An 18,171-nucleotide genomic window follows, 5' to 3' on the forward strand; every position below is an offset into this window, starting at 1 on the left:
TGATGTTTCCTCTGGTGGTGGGGGGGTCTAGAACAAGGGGTCAAAGTCTCAGGATACAAGGTAGGCCATTTAGGACTGAGGTGAGGAGAAACTTTTCACTCAGAGGGTGGTAAACATGTGGAATTCTCTACCACAGAGGGCTGTGGAGGCCAAGTTACTGAATATATTTAAGAAGGAAATAGATAGATTCCTGGACTCTAAAGGCATCCAGGGTATGGGGAGAGAATGAGAGTATGGCGTTGAGATAGAGGATCAGCCACGATCATATTGAATGGCGGAGCAGGCTTGAAGGGCTGAATGACCTACCCGTGGTCCTTTTTTCTGTGTTTCATTTCAACGGTACCTGGATCTGCACCTAAACCTGTAACTTGCAATGCTATGGACCAGGTGCTGGAAAATGAGCGGCTTGTTTCTTTTTTTCTCCTTTTGGTCGGCGCAGATAGGATGGGCGCTTAGCCTCTTTCTGCTGTGCAACTTTTCTATAGTTCTATTGTTCTATGTTCAGTTCCTCTCGTAATAAAGGATAGCATTTCATTAGCCTTAGGTGCTACACCTGCATACAAACTTTTGTGACTCATCATTAGTACACGTAGACTCCTCTGCAGCCCGGAATTCTGCAGTTTTTCTCCATTTAAGTAATACTCTGCTTTTTTCATTCTTCCTGCCAAAGTGAACGACTTCATATTTTTCCACATTATACTTCATCTGCCAGATTTTTCCTCACTCACTCAACCTATCTATATCCATCTGCAAACTCCTTAAGTCTACTTCACAACATACTTTCCTACCTATCTTTATGTCATCTCCGAATTTAACTATCATGCCTTTACTCCCCTCATCTAAGTCATTGATGTAAATTGTAAAAAATTCAAGCCTCAGCACAGACCCCTGCAGGACTCCATCATCACATCCTGCCAGACAAAGACCCAGTTATGCGTGTTCTCTGTTATCTGCCAGCCAGCCAACCTTCCATCTGTGCTAATATATTACTCCCTACACCATGAGCTTTTATTTTCGGCAAAACCTTTGATGTGGCATCTTATCAAATGCCTTCTGGAAATCCAAGTACAGTACAGGCTCCCCTTTATCCACAGCACACATTACTCCTTCAAAGAACTCCTAATAAATTGGTTAAACATGATTTCCCTTTTACAAAACCATGCTGACTCTTCCTAATAACCTTGAGTTTTTCAAAGTGCCCAGCTATAACCTCTTTAATGATTGATTCAAACACCTTCCCCACGACAGATGTGAAGCTAACTGGCCTATAGTTTCCTGTTTTCTGCATCCCTCCCTTGTTGAATAGAGGGGTTCTATTTGCCACTTTCCAGGCTGATGAAACCTTTCCAGAGCCTAGTGAATTTTGGAAAATTAATACCAACGCATCTACTACCTAATCGGCCATCTCTTTTAAGACCCTAGGATGAAGTCCATCTGGACCCAGAGACTTGTCAGCCTGCAGATCCATTAGTTTGCTCAGTTCCGCTTCCCTAGTGATTGTCATTTTATTAAGTACCTCTCTTCCTTCCACCTCTTGATTTAAAGCTATTACTGGAATGTTGTTCGTATCCTCTGTAGTGAAGACAGAAGCAAAATATTTGTTCATTTCATCTGCCATTTCCTTATATTCTACTATTATTCCCCATTCTCACTCTCTAGAGGATCAACACTCACTTTAACTCTTTTCCTTTTTAAATACCTGTAGAAATGCTTACTATCCATTTTTTACATTTCTAGCTAGCTTCCTCTCATACTCTAATTTCTTTCTCCTGATTAACCTTTTAGTCACCATCTGCTGTCCTTTATATTCTGACCCACCATCTGACCTGCCACTCATCTTTGTGCAGTTATGTGCTTTTTCCTTAAGTTTGATGCTTTCCCTAACTTCTTTAGTTCACCACGGATGGTAGTTCCTGCCTTTTGAATTTTCCTTTGTAGTAGGAATATACTTATTCCGAGTATTCTGAAATATCCCCTTAAATGTCTGTCGCTGCTTCTCTCGTGATCTATCCCAGAGCCTAGTATCCCAGTTCACTTCAGCTAGCTCAGCTTTCATGCCCACATTGTTGCCCTTAATTAAGTTTAAAATTCTAGCCTTAGACCCACTCTTTTCCCTTTCAAACTGGATGTAAAATTCAATCGTATTGTGATCGCTATTTTCTCAGGGTGCCTTTACTCTGAGGCCATTAATTCATCCTGTCACATTACGCAATACCAAGTCTAATATTATCTGCTCCCTGGTTTGTTCCTGAACATGCTGCTCTAAGAAGAACCTACATTGTGGTTACTGTTAGGGGGCCTGTAGGTTACTCCCACTCATAACTTATTTTCCCTACTATTCCTCATCTACACCCAAACTGATTCTACATGCTGATCTCCAGAACCAAGATCATCTAACTATTGCACAGTTGCCATCCTTGATTAACAGGGCTACCCTTCCACCTTTACCTAGCTTCCTATCTTCTTGAATGTCATATACCTCTTAATATTCAGGACCCAGTCCTTGTCATCCTGCAGCCATGCCTCTGTAATGGCTATTAGATCATATTTATTCACTTGAATATGTGTTATCAATTCATTTACTTTGTTATGAATGCTATGCGCATTCAGATACAGAGCCTTTAGTTTTGTCTTTTTGTTACCTTTCTAACATCTAGTCTTGATTGTTGGTGTATTCTTAGGTTTTTTCTCTCTGTCCCTTCCTACCATTCTCTGACCCTCACTTCCCATATTACTATTTTCCTCTCTTACCTTGTCTCTACTCTTTGATATACCACATCTTTCCACATTTGATCCCTTGCTCGCATTATCTAGTTTAAAACCCTCTCTACTTCCCTAGTTACGCTGTTCGCAAAGACACTGGTCCCAGCATGGTTCAGGTGTAGACTGTCCCAACGGTATAGCCCCCACTTTCCCCAGTGATGGTGCCAGTGCCCCATGAACTGGAAAGCACTTCTCCCAATCTTTGAGCAACACATTCATCTCTCTAATTTTATGGACTCTATGCCAATTTACACGCGGTTCAGGTTATTATCTCTGGATTAATACCTTTGAGATTCTGCTTTTTAATTTAGTGTCTGGCTCCTCATACTCTATGCAGAACCTCTTTCCTAGCTCAATCAATGTCATTGGTACCTACATGGACCACAACAACTGAATCTTCCCCCTCCCACTGCAACCCTGAGCAGATACCCCAAACCCTGACACTGAACAGGCAACACAGCCATCTCGCTCTTTGCTGCAGAGAACAGTGTCAATCCCTCTTACTATATTGTCTCCTACTACCATTACATTCCTTTTTGCTCCCCCCATTTGAATGGATTCCTGTACCATGATGCCATGGTCAGTTTGCACATCCACCCTGCAGACCCTGCTCTCATCCAGACAAGCTGGGAGAACCTCAAATCTATTGGGCAATTACAGCGGCTGACACTCATGCCCTCTGGGCCCCCTTAACTGCCTCACTTGCATTCACACCCTCCTGACCCTGACCACTGACCAAATCAAAAGACCCTTGGTGTGACTGCCTCCTGGTACAAAGCATACAGTTAACTTTCCCCCTCCCTGATGTGTCTCAGCGTCTGCAGCTCAACCTCCAGCTCAATGACTCTGAGCTGAAGCTCCTCAAGCCGCAAATACTTACTGCAGACTTGTCTGCCCTGGATCACAATGGAATTCAGGATTTCCCACATGCTGCAGCCTTGACAATCAGCTGTCCTGTCATCCTTAATGTGTTTTAATTAATTACTTAATTATATTGTTCACTTGTTTAAGTTGTCCTTTTATACACTTTATTAACTTTACCATCAATTTGTATACTATTTTAAACCTTAAGAATAGAACAGACCTCAACCACTTACCAAATATTCACCAAACAGCTAGCTCCTTTCCCTGTAGTAGAGTAAGAACCAATCCCTGCAGGGTGAGAAAGGTAGAAAAAGCAAAAAGAAACAAACACCTCCTTCCCCCAACTCCCCCATTCACCAAACTTTCAGGTTTGCACTCAGTTTCCTCAGTTGCACTCATTTGCCTTTCTGTTCTTATGAGGAAAGTCAATAACTTCACATTCCCCCACATTATACTCCATCTGCCATCTTGTTGCCCATTTGCTTAACTTGTCTATGTCCCTTTGCAGCTTCCCTGTTTTCTGTCTCCCTCCTTCCTTGAACAATGGTGTTACATTTGCTAACTTCCAATATGGTAGGACTGTTCCGTTCTATTTTTGTATTCTTGGCTAGTTTGGTCTCATTCTAATTTTCCCATTTTATCTCCTTTTTGGTGGCTCTTTGCTGACTTCTAAAATACTCCCAATCCTCAGACTTGCTACTATCCTTTGCAACATTATAAGCCTCTTCTTTTATTCTAATTCTATCCTAACCTCCTTAGTAAGCCACAAAAGGATAGTGATAGTAATTATGTCCTTATAGTATTGAAGAGTAGCTAATCTCTGTACATTTTGATTTCAATAACAGGTCGTAAGTTCTTCCTGGTCAATTACAAAGGGTTTGCTAGCCACAAGTGCCCTGGATGGAACCATTCGCCTGTGGACTTTAACAAAAAACACAGTTGCTTTAATGCAAACCATTTGCTTTAAAACTTGGTATGTTTACATGGTTTTTACAAACATATCTTGATCTTCAGTAATGTTTTGGCAAATGCATGTGTGAAACATTTTGAAGTTAGGCAGCTGGCACATGTCCTGAAAACTGTAGAGCACTCCATAAATGGGTAGCAGATTCATCAAAAAGTATGTGGAGAACTTTCCCCTCGTCCGGCGGGCACATCAGGCGGGCCTGGGAGCGGTCGCGCAACGGTCCGCCAGTGGTGATCGGGCATTGACAACAATAATTGGCCAGCCATTGTGAAATGCGCGCTGATAACCCCAGCACTGCTGGGGTGGGGACAGGAGGAGTGAGAGCGCTGAAGTGTGCACACGCGTGGGGGTTCACTCAGTCAAAGCTCCCTGAAGGCACAGAGCTGCTCAGGGAACTGAAGATTTTTAAAATGAAAAATGAAGATTTCAAAAATAAGGAAAACACATCCCCACATGGGACTCTGTCACACGAACAGGGACATGTGAAAAATGAGTTTTAAAGGTTTTTATTGTTTTTTCAGTCACTGTTAGAAACCTCATCCCACCCGTGGAAGAAGTTTCGCAAAAATTGCAAAGGCCGCCTGGCCTATTCGCCTGCCCACCCGCCAGCCGTAAGGTTGGATGGGCGGTGAAAGCTTCAATTTAATTAATTGATTAGTGGGCTTAATAGCCCTCTTAATTGTCGGCAGGCACGCTGCTGCCGCTCGCCCAATGCCATCATAAGCTATTCCACGCTCGTGCGTGTCGGGCACACACCCACATGCCGAGCTGAAAATCCTGCCTTATATTTCAGCATTAGCAGATCCATGCTTGTCCAGGCACCCGGGCCTATTGTGGCACTTTTGTTGATGGACATATTGATGCTCCTTCATCATTAACCCCGCTTTCCTCCAAAGAAGAGCTTCCAGAAGTGGCACTAAACACTCCCTCCTGACTTCCTCATCTGCATCCTGGTATGCTTCCCCTTGATCCACAGCTGATGGTTTGAATATTAGGCACGGAAAGAAAGTTAAGCATGAGGAGAAAGTATCAGACTTTAAGGAAGAAAAGGGGAGTTAGAATATGGCATTCAGAGGGCTAAATGACACAGTTAGTGCCATTTACCTGTTGTTTTTACCAGCGATCTTATCCAGTTCTGATGAAAGGTCATTGACCTGAAATGTTAAATGTTTCTTTCCCTGTAGGTGGTGCCAGACCTACTGAAAAGTTCTAAGATTTTCAATTTTTATTTCAGATTTCCAGCATCAGTATTTTATTTTTGTAGTTAATCTGTTCTGACAGTGTTAGTCAAAAGATAATTGTTGGCCAAGACTCCAGAATTCCCCTGCTATTCTATAAATCTTTTAGGTCTAGGCAAACTGGACTTCAGTTTAATGTCTCACTTGCATGACAACTCGAGACAATGCAGCACTCCCTCAGTACTGCACTGAGGGAGATTATGTGTTGTAGTCCTGGAGTAAGGTTTGTTTCTGAAGCAAGAGTGCTGTCATCAAGCCAAGCTGACGCATGGGTGGGAATTCTAACAATGGTTGAGTTTGGATCAGGTGGGATGTAATAATGTTAAGAATCTGAAACATGACTGCAACCCACCTGCTTCTGGTTTTTACTGAGGTGGATGGGGAGTGGGCAGCCAACCAGCCTGCTCAGGAGATGGATTGGTCATTTAAGTATTATAATGATGTTGCATGCCTCAAATATTATTTCTGTTTTAAATTTCACCCTGACCAGTCAGGTTTCCCAAGCCTTGGGAAACTTAGTAGCAAGTGGGAGGTGAGAACTGCTGGATCCTGCAAGTATGTGCTTTTCGAGTGCCTTTCCACTTCTTTGTTGGATCAAGCTTACCTGCTCACCCCCATCCGCCAAAAGCAACCTGAACACCACCTCCGCCCTCCGGTCATAACCTCCCACTGACTTGATCCTTTGATTGCACTGTTCTCTCTTTCCAATCTCATGTTTCAAGTTTTTTGACCTCCGCCTCCCCAAAAATGTCTCAGTCCCACCTATAATCTCTCTTCCTCTCTACTTGTTTGAAAAAAAATGATTAGGTACCCTATTGGCCGGGACTAAGGGGAGCCCATTCTCAAAACAGCCTGCCTTATCCTCCCCATAATTATCAAGATTGTGTCATGTTATTTATATATTTAACAGAGAACAAACAATACAATTTTGGTAATAATTATGAAATCTCTTTTTTTCACCCTTTCTATGATCTTATCAGTGAGGACTCCGATAAGAGGCCATGTACACCGGCAGGTGATGTCAATTTGTCCCCTGTACAGTGGAGTACAGGTGGTGGATTCTTTGCAGCTTCGCAAGACAAAATAATCAACATATGTCTAGTGGATGGTAAGAAACCAATAGTAAACCTAATCCTTTGCATATGCTGCCTCTGTGTTTGGAACAGCATTTTCATTATATTAATGTGCATTACTGTGTCAAAATGTTTAATGGCCAAATTGTTCAGACATATTTATAGCACAGAAACAACCAGTTTGGTCCAACAAGTCAGTGCTGGTGTTTATGTTCCATACAAGGCTTTTCACACCCTTTTTCAACTAACCCCATCAGCACATCCTTCTATTGCTTTTCCCTTTGTGTACTTGTCTAACTTCCTCTTTCCTCCTGAATTCCCAATGAATTTCTTCGTGATTATCTTATGTTTATGCCCCTTAGTTCTACATCTGCCCTAGCAAACCCTCTCATAATCTTATAGCTTTCTATCAAGTCACTCCTCAATTTTCGGTTCTCTAGAGAAAATAGCCCAGGTCTCTCAGTTCTGATATCATTCTAGTAAACCTTTTTTGTGCCAGTACTTCTATTTCTTTTTTTATAATATAAAAGCCTAGAACTGTTTACAGTACTCCAAGTGTGTTCTAACCATGGTTGCAGAAACAAGTAGCTGTGTCTGCCAAACATATACCATGAGAATATCTCTTTCTGAACAGTAAGACTGTCACCTTTTGCCAATGTGAAAACTATTGACAAAGAGGAGGTAGTCAGAATATTGATTTAATTCAAAAATATTCTTCACTGCTAATTAATGTTTATTTGAAAACCTTAATGCTTAATCATTGTTAGACACTGAGGTAAGTGGAAAATGGAATTTGTTTTGGCCTCAACTTGGCTTTAAAGAGGGTGCAGAAAAGATTCACGAGAATGGTTCCAGGAATGAGGAACTTCAGCTACATAGATTGGAGAAGTTGGGATTGTTTTCCTTGGAGAAAAGAAAGTGGAGAGGACATTTGATAATCATGAGGGGTCTGAAAAGAGCAAGTAGGGAGAAATTGCTCCCATTGTAAGAATAGAGAAACAGAGGGCTCAGATTTAAGGTAAGTCACCAAAGAAACAATGGTGACATGAGGAAAATCTTTCTCAGGCAGCAAGTTGTTTGGATCTAGAATGCACTGACTGAGAGTGTGGTTAAGGCAGGTGTTCAAGGGAGGACTTGGATTATTATTTGAAGTGCAAGAATGTGCAGAGCTATGGGGAGAAGGCAGGGAAGTAGCTCGAGATGAATTGTTCATTCAGAGGGTCAGCACAATAGACATTTTGTACTGGGTTTTGCAAGCGTGGCCTTGTTGAGTATGGTCTGTACTCTGCCTATTACGAACAACCAAAGGAACATGCTACAAAAAAACAAAATACTGCAGATGCTGGAAATCAAACAAAAACGAAAACAGAAAATGTTGGAAAAACTCAGCAGGTCTAGCAGCATCTGTGGAGAAAGAAACAAAGTTAACGTTTTGAGACCATATGACCCTTCTTCAGAGCATGCTGTTTGATTTGATAAGCCAGTCGTTGGGAAGTACAGCCTACATACCTCATAGCGCACCCAGCACTGAAATTCATACACGACGTTGCTCAATTGTGTGGGATGCAGAATGACTTTTTTGATTGACGGCAGCATCCTCTTAGTGGAAAATACCATTTATGTAGCCACTGCATAGTAGCAGCATAAACCGGCTTGCTTAAAGTTTTGTTCAATTTTTTTAGATAGTCACTGGTCCCACAGGATAGCTTTGATGTGGTCTATTTTTGCATCGGCAAATGATGAAGTTTGCCAGTTCAATGCCAGGTGCATAGACCGTATGTCCCAATGATTGGCTGATTGAATCAAATATCATGGGCAGGATTTTCAGCTCGGCGTGCGGATACGCGCCCGACACGTACGATGACGTTGGGCGAGCGCCCCGACGTCATCGCACACTCGCGCGATATTTCGTTCGGCAAGCGAGCGCAAGAGTCAGCACACTAACAACCAAATTAAGTAAATCCATTGAGCTCGTAAAGTGATAAAAGCAAAATACCGCTGATGCTGGAAATCTGAAATAAAAACAGAAAATGTTGAAAAAACTCAGCAAGTCTGACAGCATCTGTGGAGAGTTAATGTTTCGAGTCCATATGACTCTTCTTCAGAGCTCGTAATGTGGCTCATCTATGCTTGCTAGAAGTATAAGTGACCCAATTCTCTGCAAACAAAAGGATGATGTTCAAGCCTTGTGCCTTTTTTGAATTATCCTGGAGTATGGGGAGCCTATAGTTTCCCTGTGCTTTCTCCATGACCAATCATAGTTAGCTTGCCAACCAATCAGCACCCTCTTCTCCTGTAGTATATGTTGTTGTGATTGTTTGAAATTTAGCATTCTTGCATTTGTCCTGATGAGCGCAAGATGAAAAGCTTCAGTAGCATGTCTTTTCTTTCAGACTTTTCTTCACTCAGAGGGTTGTCAATCTTTGGAATTCTCTATCCCATAGTGTTGAGATGCTCTGTTGTTGAGTATACTTAAGGCTGTGAAAGACAGCTTTAGGTCCCTCAGGGAATCAAACACTATAGGAAGTGGGCGGGGAAATAGCTTTGAGGCAAAAGATAAGCCATTATCGCATTGAAAGTCAAAACAGACTCAAGGGGCCAAACGGACTTTTCCTTTTTCTATTTCTTATGTTCTTTGTTCATCTTTTTGAATATCAAACATCCTTTACTTTCCATCCTACCTGCCCAGAAAACAACCCCTACTCTAATATACCAAATCTCTGAAAGATCTCTATTTTGATAATGTGTATATCTCTGCTTGTAGGTACTTCATCTTTATTACTCACTCACATTGGTCCAGATTCAGCAGTCGTAATTGTCAGCATTCACTGTTATTACCTCGCCGGAACTGATATGCAGATAAACGCCAAAATTTAGAAAATGCTGTGTGATTCTGCAATTTACCTGAACTAAAACAATAACAGACAAGCTAGATGGATCAATTGGCTACAGTGAAGTTACAGAAACATCTGTTTCTGACACAACTGACTTAGTTCATTGTCGAACCTCCACTGTTACACCATTACTCTCACTCCAATAGGTGTAACTGGGTTTGTAATGGAAAGCTGAGTTCATAATTACTGCTGAACAGCCTTACTGGCCCTGAAAAGCTAATTCTATACTTGTGGAATGTCAGCATTTTCCATTATGATAAAATTTCACATTTTTAAATTTTTCATTCTACAAAAATTCCACATTTTGAAATATTTGTTTGATAATTTCAGTTTCTGCCTTAATCCCATGTGTATGTCCTAATGATTTATTTTGTTGACTTTAAAATTTTAATCAGAAGTATAATTCAGTGTGTTTTACTTCCTGATTTGCTGTCTTTGAGAATATTTCAATATATTTGGCTGCTCACCCTACTTGATGACATCACTATTGCTGGACAGCTGGAGATCGCCTTTCCTGGAGCCAGATTCAAAGTGGTATTAGGAAATGGAAAGTCCACAGTGCAGAGGTTGCTGGATCTTTTTGGCAGCTTTCATCAAGGTCAGCAGGCACGCCGCTGCTTCGCCGTTGACTGCGGAATTCGGGCCAGTGCGTTTGCATCTCTCCTGTACCTGACTTTTTCCTTATTTTCTCTGTTCCTCTAGGTCTCCCTTTGTCCTCTGTCTGCCTCTCGTATATGTTGCATTGCTTTCTGGGAGTTGACAAACTTTCTTTTCTTCTAAAGGAAACCAAATCCATGTGAAGATTCAGCCTTCCTGGGTAACTGCTTTAACCTGGGCGGATGTTCAAACACCATTTTTAAGCAAAAACAATAACAGACAAGCTGAGTTTCTATTAGTGGGTCGACTGAATGGATCAATTGGCTACATTGAAGTTACAGAAACATCTGTTTCTGACACCATTGACCTAGTTCATTGTCAGAGGAAAGATGGTATGTTCAAATTATGGTACTTCAGTTTACATCCTATCACTTCATGGTATAGTACTGATGTTCCAACAAAATGTTGCACTTTAATAGTTGTGACAAAGGCCTTAGCAATTGTCATCAAAATATTTTCTGTTTGTATTTTGGTTGCATTTGCTTCAGGTGTTACTTTACAAAGCCCGTCATATTAGCTTGGCCCTCCACAAGGTATTTTTCCAGTTAAGACCCATCCCATCATTTCTTACGGGAAATTTATCTTCAGCCTTATAGTACACGGATACTAGAAGTGTAGCAATAAAGGAGAAGGTGACGGGGAGGGAAGCGGTGTAGCTATATTGGATTGGAAATAGATAATGCAGAGACACTCAAAAACTTGATAGTCATCTGAGTAGGAAAGTCACCCAATCTAGATGGGCTGCATCCTAGGTTGATGGGGGAAGGAAGGATGAACATTTTAGAGGCTCTGGCCACAGATTTCCAATCCTCCTTAGATAATGCCAGAGTACTGGAGGGCTGCAAATGTTACACCCCTGTTTAAAAAAGGAAAAGTTATGAACCTGGCAGCTAGAGGCCAGTCAAGAAGAAATTTCTTTCCAGTGGCAGCAAGGTCAGTAACCAGATAATACCAATTTAAACTCTTTCGAGTTATCAACAGTCACAGATTGCAACACTTTCGAGTACAATCACAGTTCTTGGTTTCCGGGAGTGGGACATGAACCCACAACCCTCTGATTCAAAGGCGACGGTGCTATGAACTGAGCCACAGCTGACACCTCTAATACCAATTTAAACTCTTTCGAGTTATCAACAGTCACAGATTGCAACTCTTTCGAGTACAATCACAGTTCTTGGTTTCCGGGAGTGGGACATGAACCCACAACCCTCTGATTCAAAGGCGAGGGTGCTATGAACTGAGCCACAGCTGACACCTCTAATACCAATTTAAGGTGATTGGCAAAAAAGACAGAGATAACGAGCACATTTTTTTTAACACAACCAGTTGCTGTGATCTTGAAAATTCTATCTGCAAGAGCCAAGGAATCAGATTCCTAAAGGGAACAGGATAAATACTTGGAGGGAAACAATTGCAAAGGGAAAGAGTAGGGGCGTGGAACTTGGAAATATATCGCCGTTCTTTCCCTGTCACTGGATCAAAATCCTGGAACTCCCTCCCTAACAGCACTGTGGGTGCACCTACACCACAGAGACTGCAGCGGTTCTAGAAGGCAGCTCACCACCACCTTCTCAAGGGCAACTAGTTGGGCAATAAATGCTGGCCCAACCAGCGATGCCCACATCCCATGAATGAATAAAAATAAAAGCTTGTTAATTTGTATTTTAAGAAAACGGGAGGCTGCCAATTTTGCTGGAATTTATCATAAACCAGCGTGATGATATCGAGTTAGCAACCCAACGTCATCATGCCGGATTTTGTGTAAGCACAGATTTCCAAACGTAAAATTCACCCCTTTTTTTAACTCTCAGTTTCCAAGTTTAGAATACAATATACATTTAATCCTTCCAGGAGGTGACTTAGCGCAGCAGTCTATATACTGCTGCCTGAAGCATGTTTACATCTGTCATTCCTAGGTGGTACTTGTCCAATCTAAGCTAATTGATTGAAGATATGGCACATATTTTCAATTAGAATGAGGACAAACCAGTGTCATTTTAGCAACCAGTAACTGATTGTATTTCCAAAATCCTAGAAATGGGCCATATGTCCATCTTCTCAACTACATTATTTTACACTCCAGAAGCTGGGGAAGAAAATTAGCTGTCTTAAGGTTTTCATTCGCAAATGGTCTTGATGTTTTTAACTTGGTGTTACATATTCAGATTATCATATTGAACAAAAACCATCCCTTTTCCTTCTAACAGCTTCAAGCATTCATACCATAAAATAGATGGGCAGATTACTAGGTTTCGTCATTTATCAATTAATTCTGATGAATATAAAACTGTAGTCAACACCAACTATTTACAACACCCTTCCCCAAGCGTAAATAACATTGCACATATCCAATTGTGTCACTAATTCAGTTATCGGTGCTTTAATAAATTTAAACTGTCCAGTTCTGTCCTATGCATTGTGCTTTTGGGGTTGTAACCCAATAAATGTCTTAATTGTTTTCAGTTGCTGTTCAATGCATTGCCTGGTACAGTGAAGACAAACCAATTGCAGTTGGATACTCTGATGGGAAAATTTTGCTTACAACAAGAGAGCCACATAATCCAGAAGAGCCTGTGATACTTGATTCATTTCAGGTAAACTATACTTTCCTTAAAACAGTTCATACAAGAACAATATCAAAGGCTTGGGAAATCATCCAAAAGGTCACATTCATCCTCATGGTCAGCGGTACTCAGCACTTTAATTTTTCTCCCGTGTAAGCTGTACTTCTATTCTCTCTTTCACCCTGCCTCTCGATCCTTTCCTCCCATCTCCCTAATTCAACATGGGCTGCGCCACCCCTGTCACTCATAATGGATGCCCGCTTCACCTCCACACCCCCCTTCAGTTCATCACTGACTGCTTCACCACCTTACTTAAAACAGGCTGACTATGACCCACTCATCTCTCTCCACCTCCCCTCTCTCTGCCTCCCTTCTCTCTGCCTCCCCCCTCTCCACCTCCCCTCTCTCCGCCTCCCCCCCCCCCCCCCACCTCTCTCTCTCTCCTCTTCTCCCCCCCCCCCCCCCCGCCCCCCGTCCCTCTCTCCTTTCCCGGCATAACATTCTGGCACCGTTTGAGGGAAGGCGTTCCTTAACGTAAACCAAATACAATGGAATCAGATTAAACTGGAACACTGGGCTAATATAGACAAATGCAGGGTAAAAAGTGTAAGGAAGAAAAATCCATGGTGAGCACTGACAAGCAAAGCTAACTAAACTTTGGGACATATAGCCCAAAAAATAGAGATATATCCCTGCTACTGTATATAATTCTGGTCTGGGTACTACAGCAGGGTCAGTCAGGCTTTGGAGGCACAGCAGTAAAGTACAACCAAACTACAGCTCAGATACCCTAGGTAAGGAGAGCTTGAAGAGCCTAATATTGTATATTGAGAAGAGATATTCAAGTATCCAAGATTGTTAAGTATTCTGCAATCATTCATCCCTCCAGAAGAAAACTTTCAAAACTACAAAACATGATATATCTTCAACAAATCAGGACTGACTGTCTTTGATTATCCCATATATCTCTAAATTCTTATGCATATATCAAAATATGAAATCTTGGAATTTACCAACAACTGGTATAATGTTAGAGTAAAGTATAAAGAGGCGGAGAAATTTCTGAAATGTGTTCAGGAGAACTTCCTTAACCAGTATGTTCATGGTTCAACTAGGAAGGAGGCATTGCTGGATCTGATGTTGGGGAATGAAGTGGACCAAGTTTATGTTGGGGAACACTTGGGTAAGGGTGACTATTGATAATAAGGTTTAGATTACCAATAGCAATTACATAATAGCAAGGAACAATCTAAGTAGAACTTCTAAATTGGAAGAGAGCTAATTTCAATGGGATGTGACGGGATCTAGTCAGAGTAAAATGAAGCTGCGATAGATGGGGAGATCTATATTGGAACAATGGGTGATCTTTAAGGAGGCGACATTTCAAGTACAGTCTAATTGCATTCAATAAAGGGCAAAAGGTAATGGAATCAAAGCCAGGGCTTCTTGGATAATGAGGGAGACAGAGAATGTGATGAAACAATAAAAAGTGCATTTATGATGTATGTCAGGTGAATTCTTCAAGACCAGACCAAATGCAGTCAGTTGAGAAACGTTAAAAGGAAAATACAGCTGGTAAAGAGAGAATTTGAGAATAGAATGGCAGTTAACATAAAAAGGAACCCAAAAGTTTTAGAAATAATAATCAGGGAAAATAATCAACAAGTACTTGGAGAGATTCAAGTTAATTAAGGAGTGCCAACACAGCTTTGTAAAAGGTAAATCATGCTTGACTAATTAAACTGAATTTTTTGATGATTTAACAGTGAAGGTTGATGAAGGGAATGCAATGGATGTTGTCCATATGATTTTTAAGAAAGCTTTTGACAGTGTACCACATAAAAGGCTGGTTAATAAAATTGAGGCTCAAGGAAGAGGAGAGTCATTGTCAGCTTGGATAAAAAATTGGCTTAAGGACAGAAAATAGTGGGGTTTTTTCTACGTATGCCTCACACTGCCACTGTGCGTCAGTGGTGGAGGGAGTAAATGTTTGTGGATGGGGTGCCAATCAAGTGGGCTGCTTTGTTTTGAATGGTGTCTTTCCATCACACTCTGGACTTGTGCCTTGTGATGTTTGGAGGAGTCAGGAGGTGAGTTACTCACTTCAGAATTCCCAGCCTCTGACCTTTTATAGCCATTGTATTTATATGGCTGGTCCAGTTCAGTTCTTGGTCAATGGTAATCCCCAGGATGTTGATAGTTGGGGGATTCAGCAATTGTAATGCCATTAAATGTCGTGGGGCAATGGTTAGATTCTTTTTGGAGATAGTCATTTCCTAGAACTTGTGTGGTGCGAATATTACTTGTCACTTTTCAGACCAAGCCTGAATGTTGTCCAAGGTTTGCTGCATACGGGCAAGGACTGCTTCAGCCTTTGTGAATGGTTGTTTTGGATGGTAGACAGTGGTGTTCCCCAAGGATCAGTGCTGGGACCACTGCTTTTATTTATATCCTTGGAGCAAAGGAGATTTAGGGGAGATTTGATAGAGGTGTACAGGATTATGACAGGCTTAGATAAGGTAGACCAAGGAAAACTGTTTCCATGTGCTGATGGTACAAGGACTAGGGGACACAAATTTAAGGTTTTGGGCAAGAGATGTGAGGATGAGTGTGAGGAAGAACTTTTTTACGCAGCGAATGGTAACAAGGATGGTGGAAGTGGAGGTGACTGATCATTTCCAAAAGGAAATTGGATGGGCACTTGAGAGAAATAAACTTACAGGGTTACAGAGACAGAGAGCGTGGGAATGGGACTGCTTTGCATTGCTCTACAGAGAACCAGCATGGCTTCCTTCTGCCCCATTATTAACCTGACTGTTAATCTGTGACCTGTCTCTAGACTAAATGATCTTCAGTTACCCAATTTTTCCTTTTTTCACTTGAACAAAAGATGTAACAATTTGCATATCCACATGGCTCCTCTCTAACTTCCTTCACCTGCCTAGGTTTCATGCCACCATGGCCCAGTGATTAAGCCTCCAAGAGTTCTACTGATTTTCTTTTCAAACCCATTCCTTTTTTATTTGATAATTCTAAAAAATAGTCACCGGATCTTCTGATGCCAACAGCAGCGAATGCTGAGATGTTCGTGGTGTTGTACCTTGGGACCCTACAGAAGTCATGTTCAGCGTGCCAAACAGTATAAGCACCAAATGATAGACTGAGCTAAGCGACCCCACAACCAACGGATCAGACCTAAGCTCTGCAGTTCTGCCACATCCAGTTGTGAACGGTGGTGAACAATTAAACAACTCCATGGAGGAGGAGGCTCCACAAATATCCCCATACTCAATGATGGGGAGCCCAGCACATCAGTGCAGAAGATAAGGCTGAAACAGTTTCTACAATCTTCAGCCAGAAGTGCCGAGTGGACGATTCATCTTGGCTTCTTCGAGAGGTCCCCAGCATCTCAGATGCCAGTCTTCAGGCAATTCAGTTCACTCCACGTGATATCAGGAAATGGCTGAAGGCACTGGACACTGCAAAGGCTATGGGCCCTCTCAATATTCTGGCAATAGTACTGAAGATTTAGGCACCAGAACTTGGCACGCCCCTAGCCAAACAGTTCCAGTACAGCTACAACACTGGCATCTACCCGGCTACGTGGAAAATTGCCCAGATATGTCTTGTACGTAAAAAGTTGGACAAATCCAACCCGGCCAATTACTGCCCCATCAGTCTACTCTCGATCATCAGTAAAGTAATGGAAGGGGTCATCAACAGTGCTATCAAGCGACACTTGCTTAGCATAAACCTACTCACGACGCTCAGTTTGGGTTCCGCCAAGGCCACTCAGCTCCTGACCTCATTACATCCTTGGTTCAAACATGGACAAAAAAGCTGAACTCCCAAGGTGAGGTGAGAATGACTGCCCTTGACATCAAGGCCACATTTGACGGAGTGTGGCATCAAGGAGCCCTAGCAAAACTGGAGTCAATGGGAATCAGGGGGAAAACTCTCCACTGGTTGGAGTCATACCTAGCACAAAGGAAGATAGGTGTGGCTATTGGAGGTCAGTCACCTCAGCTCCAGGACATCACTGCAGGGGTTCCTCAGGGTAGTATCCTCAGCCCAACCATCTTCAGCTGCTTCATCAATGACCTTCCTTCCATCATAAGGTCAGAAGTAGGGATGTTTGCTGATGATTGAACAACGTTCAGCACCATTTGCGACTCCTCAGATTCTGAAGCAGTCCAAGTCCAATTACAGCAAGATCTGGACAATATCCAGGCTTGGGCTGACAAGTGGCAGGTAACATTCATGCCACACAAATGCCAGGTAATGACCATCTCCAACAAGAGAGAATTTAACCATTGCCCCTTGACTTACAATGGCATTACCATCACGGAATCCCCCACTATCAACATCCTGGGGGTTACCATTGACCAGAAACTGAACTGGACTAGCCATATAAACACTGTGGTTACAAGAACAGGTCAGAGGCTAAGAATCCTGTGATGAGTAACTCGCCTCGTGACTCCCCAAAGCCTGTCCACCATCTTCAAGGACAAGTCAGGAGTGTGATGGACTACTCCCCACTTGACTGGATGAGTGCAGCTCCCACAACACTCAAGAAACTTGACACCATCCAGGACAAAGCAGCCCACCTGATTGGCACTACATCCACAAACATTCACTCCCTCCACCACTGATGCACAGTAACAGCAGTGTGTACCATCCACAAGCTGCACTGCTTCACTAAAGCTCCTTCGACAGCACCTTCCAAACCCACACCGCTGCCATCTAGAAGGACAAGGGAACACCACCACCTGGAAGTTCCCCTCCAAGTCACTCACCATCCTGACTTGGAAATATATCGCCGTTCCTTCACTGTCACTGGGTCAAAATCCTGGAACTCCCTTCCTAATACCACTGTGGGTGTACCTACACCACATTGACTGCAGTGGTTCAAGAAGGCAGCTCACCAGCACCTTCTCAAGGGCAACTAGGTATGGGCAATAAATGCTGGTCCATCCAGGGAAGCCCACATCCCGTGAATGAATTTAAAAAAACGTCCTGTCCTGCGCACAAGCAATGGGCAAATTTGCACTGCCCTGGTCCCTCTGAAAATGTCTCTGACACAGACATCAGTGTCAGAGACATGGGCCTGTTAGAGCCATAGAACCATAGAAATGTTACAGCACAGAAGGA

The 18,171-nt window shown here is 42.4% G+C and overlaps 1 protein-coding gene across 8 annotated transcripts in view; it reads left to right on the top strand.

The window, feature by feature from the left end:
* The window catches only part of LOC144685847 (putative E3 ubiquitin-protein ligase HERC1), a 429,767-nt gene that overhangs the window by 300,361 nt on the left and 111,235 nt on the right, over nt 1–18,171 (top strand). For all 8 annotated transcript variants that reach the window (XR_013577800.1, XM_078550801.1, XM_078550834.1 and 5 more), the window contains 4 exons: nt 4,473–4,600; nt 6,813–6,940; nt 10,582–10,788; nt 12,920–13,050. Coding sequence is in view for 7 of the 8 variants with exons in the window: in XM_078550801.1 (XP_078406927.1) it covers nt 4,473–4,600; nt 6,813–6,940; nt 10,582–10,788; nt 12,920–13,050 (594 nt within the window). In the remaining variant the exon portion in view is untranslated. The remainder of the gene's footprint in view (nt 1–4,472; nt 4,601–6,812; nt 6,941–10,581; nt 10,789–12,919; nt 13,051–18,171) is intronic.

The sequence above is a fragment of the Cetorhinus maximus genome, chromosome 1 (assembly GCF_964194155.1).
Source record: "Cetorhinus maximus chromosome 1, sCetMax3.hap1.1, whole genome shotgun sequence".
Lineage (NCBI taxonomy): Eukaryota > Metazoa > Chordata > Chondrichthyes > Lamniformes > Cetorhinidae > Cetorhinus > Cetorhinus maximus.